This window comes from Sinocyclocheilus rhinocerous, unplaced genomic scaffold, assembly GCF_001515625.1.
Source record: "Sinocyclocheilus rhinocerous isolate Xijiao unplaced genomic scaffold, SAMN03320098_v1.1 scaffold1593, whole genome shotgun sequence".
Lineage (NCBI taxonomy): Eukaryota > Metazoa > Chordata > Actinopteri > Cypriniformes > Cyprinidae > Sinocyclocheilus > Sinocyclocheilus rhinocerous.
The window spans coordinates 213,407-221,713 of NW_015656206.1; the positions used below are offsets into that span (position 1 = coordinate 213,407).

Sequence of the window (8,307 nt, forward strand, 5' to 3'; positions counted from 1 at the left end):
AGTGTAGCACACAGACTTTATAATCATTGTGAAATTGCTGTTTATTTTGCTGCACTGGCAGCTATAATGCGAGAGGGACGAGCGAGTTAGTTAGGCTGGTGCGCCTGTGATACAGCTGTTCTGCGTTCTGGTTAAAAGTTAAAGGGGTCATATGATGCTGCTAAAAAGAACATTCTTTTGTGTTTAGAATGATCACAAATTCAAGACATGATGGCAGAAAATTTATATATTTATACCACTTCATATAGTTATTCAATTTCACACGAAGAGTGCCGTTTTTCTCCAAAAATTACCATGATTTATTTTTTATTTATTTACCTTTATTTAACCAGGAAATTAAAGATTAAGATTATTTTTTATAATTAAGATTACAAATGTGACATTGAATTCAATAAACAATAAGTTAATTAAGAGACTTACGTTTTAGACCCCATATTGCTTGTTTTTGCTCTATTTCGCCAACAAAAATCATTCCGAATACAGCCACAGTGCTGTTTGTTGTCTCTGAGCAACATGACGGTGTTTCGTTCTTGAATGAATCAACCGTTTAAATGATTCGGTTCAATCGCAATGACTCACTTATTAACAGGGATTTGCTGCCACCTTTTGGCGGTTTTAATTTCAAATTTCGGCTTTTTCTTTCTTTTTCTTTTTTTCTTATTTATTTCAAATATCAGTATTCAACGTTTTATGTTTAATATATCAAAACATTATTTATGCATTTGTAATTGCAGGTTAAATGCATTCATGTCTTGCATTAAGCAAAATACATGTGTGTAAATACATCTAAATGCCACTTCAGATGCAGCTTCTGTGTTGATTTAATTTGCTTGGTAACAGCCCAAATGTCTTATTATTCTAATTCCCTGATTAAATGTAAGAATTTGACTCAAAAGATAATGGACACTTTTAGAAAAAATGGCTTTATAACGGTAAAAATGCCCCATAAAATGCAAAAATCAGTTTAAACTTGGAAAAGATTCATTTCTATCAGTATGAACTGACCACCACACAGACTATGAAGAATATTAAAAACATTAGGAGTCAGCTGTCTTCGGCAGTCCTTAAGGTACCAGCACAATAACACACTCAGCAAAATATCGTCTAATTATCGTTATCGATAAAATCCCAGAAAATATCGCGATATCATTTTTTGTCAATATCGCACACCCCTAGTTCACGGTGTGTGTGTGTTCACTGCTGTTTGGCTGGGTTAAATGCAGAGCACTAATTCCAAGTATGGGTCACCATACTTAGCCACATGTCACGTCACACTTTTTTTTTCTTTTTTTTTTAAAGTGTTTTTGTATTTTATGTCATTATTATAAGAACGGATTGGAGCTATATATTATTGTTTTATGTAGAGGTGCTTTGTCAATGGTAGCGCCCGCTAACTTGCTCAAGTCAAGGACTCCTCTCTGTGCCAATCACAACAGGCTTGGCCAGCTGACCAATCAGAGCAGAGTAGGCTTATGGAAGGGAGGGGTTTGCTCCGAACTAGAAGAACCCATATTGCTAGACAACCAATAAAAACCAACCCCCTTGCTCCTTACCAACCTGCTGTCTGAAGCAAACTTTTCATACCCTGAAAGTGCTCTTCTAGGTTGTGATGGCTGCTAGTGTGAATTATACTCATATCTGACGCAAGGATCTGACAGTATTTAATCTGAATTCCAATGACAGTGTTTGATATGCATGTTCAATCATTAAAAGATGCTAGAACTCTACGCAAAAGAGAGAAAGTGGATCTGTCTCCCAGTCTCACATGATTTTGGCTTGAAACGCTGTATACAACAGCTGCTGTCTTTGAAATGGTTCTCTCTATCAAACTTTTACATGTGCACTTTCTCCCTCTCATACACACAGATGTTCGCCCTGACATTATATCCAGCACTCTAACACCTGCTCAACCATAATCACTACCATGCTACCACAACTCAAAAATCTCTCACAGCTCAGATGACCACCGGCTGTCCATCTGTTTTTTTTTTCTTGCAAGGCCACCTTCTGACCATAGCTGACATTTGCCATATGAATACTCAGACCTGTACTTGACTATCCACTACACGTAATATTCACACAAAAATACAGTGGAGAAAACACATTGGAAGAATGTGTTTACATGTGTTCTATGGAACAATCAACAAACAACAATATGCTAAAGGCTTGCTGCTGCTAAGACATACATAGACATGCTGCAACATATACTGCTGTTGCGGCTGCACAAATAGACATACATAAATCCCCTGTAAGCAGATCAAGCGCTTGCAAGGGTTGCTACAGTCTTAAAAAAAAAAAAAAAGCTGCAAAAGCTGTCACTGGGGCAGAACCTTTTCAATGTGAATGTATATGAGGCCACAACCTACAACCACGAGACCAAAATAAAATGGTCTAAAAATTAGTTTAAAGGTTTAAAATTTAAAATTTTATTTAAAACATTAATTTTAAACATGAAATGTAATCTTTGCTGTACTAGATATTTTGATAAACTTGATATTTGAAAGCTGAGATTTTTCCACAAATATCAAATGAATGATACACCTTATGTTTCTATCACACTGTGAGTCAGCACAAAAGAGTTCACAGCAAAAGTTTTCCATACAGTCTTTCTGACTGTATAAAACATACAAATTCTTAAAACAAGATAAATGTACTTGAGAAGTAACACTCCATAAGATATTAAGACTTGTTTTTATAAGTATTTTTATTTGTTGTTTAATGTGTTTATACTTAATACAACAAATCTGCCTTTATGTAAAGCAAAATACACTTTAAAATTCTTTCAAAAGAATCACGTTTATCTTGCTTCAATTATGGATTTTTAGATATTTTAATAAGAAAATTAGACAAATGTGCGAGTTTTTGCAGTACATTTATGAACATCAGATCAAGTTAGAGTTAAATTATTCAGACATTAACAAAATTTTGAGCCTTAACTATCATCTCTGATTAATTAAACAGTGTTTAGCGTACGTTGTAAAGTTTTCCATGCTGTGTGCAATTTTGCCGAAATCTAATAATTCCTCTGAAGAATGATGACAATATGAAACACACAACATAACTACTGAAATAATGTGAGAAATACGGTACATCAAAGTAAAGTTTGTGCCAGGGTGACACAAGGCGCATTTTGTAGACATGTACTGAAATTCAAACTTTGTACTAAAATGTAAATTTTGTCACTGCAATAATGACAACATTGACAGACAAAAAAATTATATTCAGAGGTAAATTCATTCAAGTACAAATTTATGAACATAGAACAAAGAGAGTAATGAATTCAGTGTTTTGAAGCCTCTCCTCCATTCATATCAGTTAAAAAGTGGCTCCCATCCCATCTCCCATGGCTCCAATCAAACACCAGACAAGAAGCACCTGAGACATCTTATAGGTATCATATCGCACAATAAGACATATTCTAGTCATTATTGTATACAGGAAAAAATGCACTTTAAGAATGAAAAAATTGAATTGAGATTGAAGTTAGGCGTTTGAAAAAACACTTACAGATTTAAATATAAAAGACACGGGGCTGCTCATTTAGTGTGCGACCCTCTTTATGCTTTGTTTTGCTAATGTTAGAGGCTCCTGGTTGAAGGATATAATTTATTAACCAAACTGACTATTGAGTTATGTTTTACCTCCTATGGTTGATTTTCACCCGCATTTGCCAGGTTGGCAGGTTTTCATTTCAAACCCCGATTGTACACTCTAAAAAATGCTGGGTTAAATACAACCCAGTGCTGGGTGAAATATGGACAAACCCAGCAATTGTGTTGTTTTGACCCAATTGTTTTAATTGATAAATAATATTTCATCTTTTATTGGACATTTGCTTGTTCGTTTAAATTGTAACTTTATTTATCTCACTTAATACAACAAACAATAACTTGCTTTACATTATTCCTAAAATATGTTGACCAGTGTACACACACACTTTCCTTTATACTGTATGCCACAACCAGAGTTATTTGCTATCCAGGCTTAGCTCAGAGCATCTGCATACAACTTTCAGAGAATAGCTTCCTGTATGCCAGGAAACACAAGAGTATATCATGAGAAACAAGGAGCAGGGTAAACGAAAGCAAAACAGGGTCATCTTTCATACAGTAGCAGGGTTTCAGACTGCAACCTTTTGTTGCGACTAAATTTTGTTAGCGGTCACACTGGAGCCTCTGTAAAGTTGGTCAACTGTATGATTAGACTATGCGCTTTCATTTATTTTGCATATGAAAAAAAAATTAAATGTTAAACACTCCAAAAAGGAAATGAAACAGCGCTATCCATTTGAGTTGTTCAGTACAGAGTATTTACTAGCTCAAAGCAGGTGCATTTATTCTCAGAGCGATCTTAACTACATGGCATAATTTATAAACAGTGCTGTGGGATCCAGTGAGAAGAGCTTTAATTCAGCACAGAAAATCTAACAAATTTTGACAAATTTTGTCTCGGTGATTGAAACTAATTGCAAACCAGATGAAACAGCCTCAACATTCTCAACAGCAATGAACACAAGAAAACAGGAGAAATCATTGTGTCATGTACACGCAAGTTTTCAATCACTATCCTTATATATTTACCATGGATTTACTGTAGTAAACTGTATTTATCATGGCATTTTGGCAGGAATGTGGTATAACTATAATGTTATTCATATAGTGATGTATATTGTACTAAATATATTAGGGGATTAAGGGAGTATAATTCATTTTTATGATTAAATGGCAAATTTGTTTTTATAACAAATACCAGTTTTATAGAGACCAAATAGTTAGAAAACTTAGTTACATTTCACCATGGTAGTGAGGAGCCATGCAAGGTTTTACCTAGTTATCATGGTCTACAACCTGTTAAAAGTATGAATACTGTGGAAGAATTATAATAAAAAATAAAAAATAAAATGGCAAACCCAAGGTGCCAAAAGTGCATTTAAATAAGACAAAATATGTAATATTATTGGCAACTTTAATTTGTGTCCTTTAGTATTAGTCTCCCCATCCCCACGAGTGCAAATAAAGTGCTGACGCCACCAACTGTAAAACTTGTTGGCACCACTCTCACATGTAAGTCTGGAGCCCTGCAGTAAACAAAGCCATACATACAGGTAGCTTCATATAAAGACTTGAGAAGAGATGCTTTTGTGCAAATCACAAAATAAACATCTACCTGGACATTAAGATTGACAATATGTGAATACAGCTATTTACAGCCTAAAAAACACACAGTGTTCCTTAACATCCTCAAAATACACACAAAAACTACCACACACACACACACCAGGAGACCAACAAAAGCTTGAGTTGGCCACTGTGAAGAATGTTTTTAAACAGAGCTTACAACCACTAGACTGTCTGCAAAATGTTTATTTCTTTAATGCAACAGGCTCCATACTTTATCTACCCCCTGCCTGTTATGGCCGCCCCACTCGCTAGAAAGAACAGCAGCCTGCCATAAAACTTCAGTTTCAACACTTGGCTCACTCACTCAGTGCATCAGATGAACTTTTGCATGCTGGCCCAGAAACAGCTCCAGCCAAAGCTGCCTAATAAACTGTACTAACTGAGACCCCAGAAGACTCTGAAAGACCCTCTAGCGGTTGATTGAAAAGAAAAAAAAAGTAAACTGAGGTTATAATGATTTTCTAAACATGTAAAATTGTTTGTAAATGCCTGGACTATGAAACAAGAGTCTAAAGATTATAATGGAAAGCAGTCTGGCCCATAACATTCTTACCTTGTTTTGTGTGATTCCACTAACCGGTTTCATGTTCTGCCCAGCCAGCACCATGGACTTACATTCCACACAGGAGCCAATTGTTAACTGCTTGCCATTGTCAATTACCAGGGTCTGGCTGACCCTTGGAGCATAGAGGAAAACAGGCAAGCGGTCAACGCACACTGCCTTCAGTCCAAGAGGTCTCTTCTTCTCTTTCCTGCAGAAGAAGCAGATGAAAGTGTTGCAGTTATACTGACGTGCCCAGGGGCTGCTGGATGGGCCTGATTCTGAGCCCTGACTCTCATGTTGGGTCCACTGGCCCAGCAGGTCATGATAGCACAGTCTACAGGCAGACACAAGGCCTGTGGCATCAGCAGGGCGGGCACGGGGAGCGGGAGGGTGGACAGTTAGAAAGGGAAAAAATGGTTCTCTTTCCCCACAACGCCCTGGAGGGTTAACATGAAGTTGATACTCGGTTCCTCCAGACAGCTCCTCGCCACACAAGTAACAGATGGAGGTGTGGCTTGCGGTTGTTGTGGCAGTCTGAGAAGGGGTCGACAGGGGTCCTCTGGGGGGGGATACCAAGACTCCTCCCCTTCCCATGGCCAGGTGGTATCTCTCAAGGAATGTGGTGACGGAAGTAATGAGCTCCTCACTTAGACAGAGGCAGTACTCTGCCCAGATCCCTTCCAAGATGCTGTGACACGCGACACAGCAGTGTACCCTTCCATTCCGCATTCTCTGAGCATTTGGAGGGCATGGTAGCAAATTTATGAATGGAAAATACATTGCACTGCGGGCTTTACTTGCACCAACATGGGTGTATGCCATCCTGACCTCTCGACCGCAGTGCTCTCCACATAGGTAGCAGGCCTCCCTGCGATTCTGTGGCATGGAGGGGAGCGGATGGATTTTTGGGAGTCCATCCCCACATTCATTCATGGCAGGTGGAGAAAGAGGGGTTGCAGCACCTGTGTTGAGGGGCACCACATAGAGTCGCTGGAGAACAGGAACATCTGCAAGTTCGAACCCTTGCCACTGCTGCATGAGGGAGGAGTGGCAAGTAGTACACACCAGAGTGTATCCACCCAGGCTAAGGGGCACTGCACCAGGTGGAGGGGTATGGAGCCACAGAAAAGGGAAGAATGGTTCACTGGACGCTCTCTCCTGCTTTTGTACAAACACCCTGAAGCGGCCTCCTTCTGGAAGCCTGCTTCGACAAATATAACAGGCACATTCACTGGAGCGACATTTGGCTGCTTGGCTCCTCTCTACATCTAAGTGAGATGATGCTGCGTGCTCTCTCTCGTCATCGCTGGTGATGTTGATATCGCCGCTGTCGGGCGCGTCCGAATCACCGGCGGACGCATGTATCCACTGCTTATCGCACGTAATGATGCCGTTATCCTGCAGCGGTGTGCGCACTGATAGACTGTCATACTGCTGGAGAGCCATGGACACGGATGAATGCGATGTGTGATTGATAATTTTAGTCGGACGCCGATCTGATTTCGGTACGTCCTGACCTGTGTAAACTCTGGTCGGATATCGCACTGACTCAGGACTGCTCTTAGCACTCGCTGTGTTCTTTCTACTGCTTTCTCTTGATGCTTTATTAGCATTATTGCTATTCATTACACACGCTGACAGGTCCAAGTCCTGCTCGGACAGGTCATTATCAGAGAATGAGGAAATGTCCGACTCATTTGCGTCGTAATTGCTAACGCTCATTCTTCTCTCCAGATCGTATGTAAAGTTCCGTAAGTCGCACTGGTATGGTCTCTTGAGCCAGTACATGCGCTTCTCGATCGGCGTCCTGTTGCGCTCGAATGAGTTCCACTGTTCGCGCAGGAAGCAGTGGCACACAGCGCACACCAGAGCGTCCCCATCCGGACCGATCTCCGGAGCGCCAGGAGCCGGGTCCTGGCCTTGCAGGAAAGGGAAAAACGGGCCATCCTTTTCTCGTTGGTATTTTACCTGTAGGCTCAGCTCTTTCCCCGGGGTTACCCCGCTCCCACAGACGAAGCAGTGGATGAAGAAGATCCCGTTGCGCTCGGGTCTGCACACGCTGCCGGACAGAGGGCTCTCCTCCCCGGGTAAAGCCGAAGCCATTCGCTGCTGCGCCTTGGAGATCGGCGTGAGCTCCGGATCGTTCATAGTTCCATGCGTAATAGCTTCAGACTCACAAGCAGCGTGGTTTCAAACCCAGTAACATTCTTTGTGCGTTTTCTCACATATGTAGCGCCATCGATCCCGCGGAAAAGCTCACTCTTTTAGATTTGTGTGTCCGTGTAACAATCTAGAAAAGTACACTGAGCAACCGTTTGGAGTCACATCCTCATAGGCGGCGGGGTAGTCCGTGTGCTGTTAGAGAGCAGAAAGTCATATTGAAGTTGCTTGGCGAAGTTTCCTCACACTGTGGCTGTGAAACCACTGAACACAGCGCCATCTCTCTATCTCTCTCTCTCTCACACTCAGTCACACTCACATACACGTATGTTTCACTATATTAGTTAGGACATCTCATAGACTTACATTTTTTTATATCAGGTTAAGGATATTTTCTATTACTAACCCAACCCCTATCCCTAA

The 8,307-nt window shown here is 40.4% G+C and overlaps 1 protein-coding gene across 2 annotated transcripts in view; it reads right to left on the bottom strand.

The window, feature by feature from the left end:
- The window catches only part of LOC107719882 (genetic suppressor element 1-like), a 213,847-nt gene extending 205,916 nt beyond the window's left edge, over nucleotides 1–7,931 (bottom strand). For both annotated transcript variants that reach the window (XM_016527424.1, XM_016527423.1), the window contains exon 1: nucleotides 5,734–7,931. In XM_016527424.1, coding sequence (XP_016382910.1) covers nucleotides 5,734–7,872 — 2,139 coding nt within the window. In that variant the 5' untranslated portion in view covers nucleotides 7,873–7,931. The remainder of the gene's footprint in view (nucleotides 1–5,733) is intronic.
- Nucleotides 7,932–8,307: the final 376 nt, after the last annotated feature.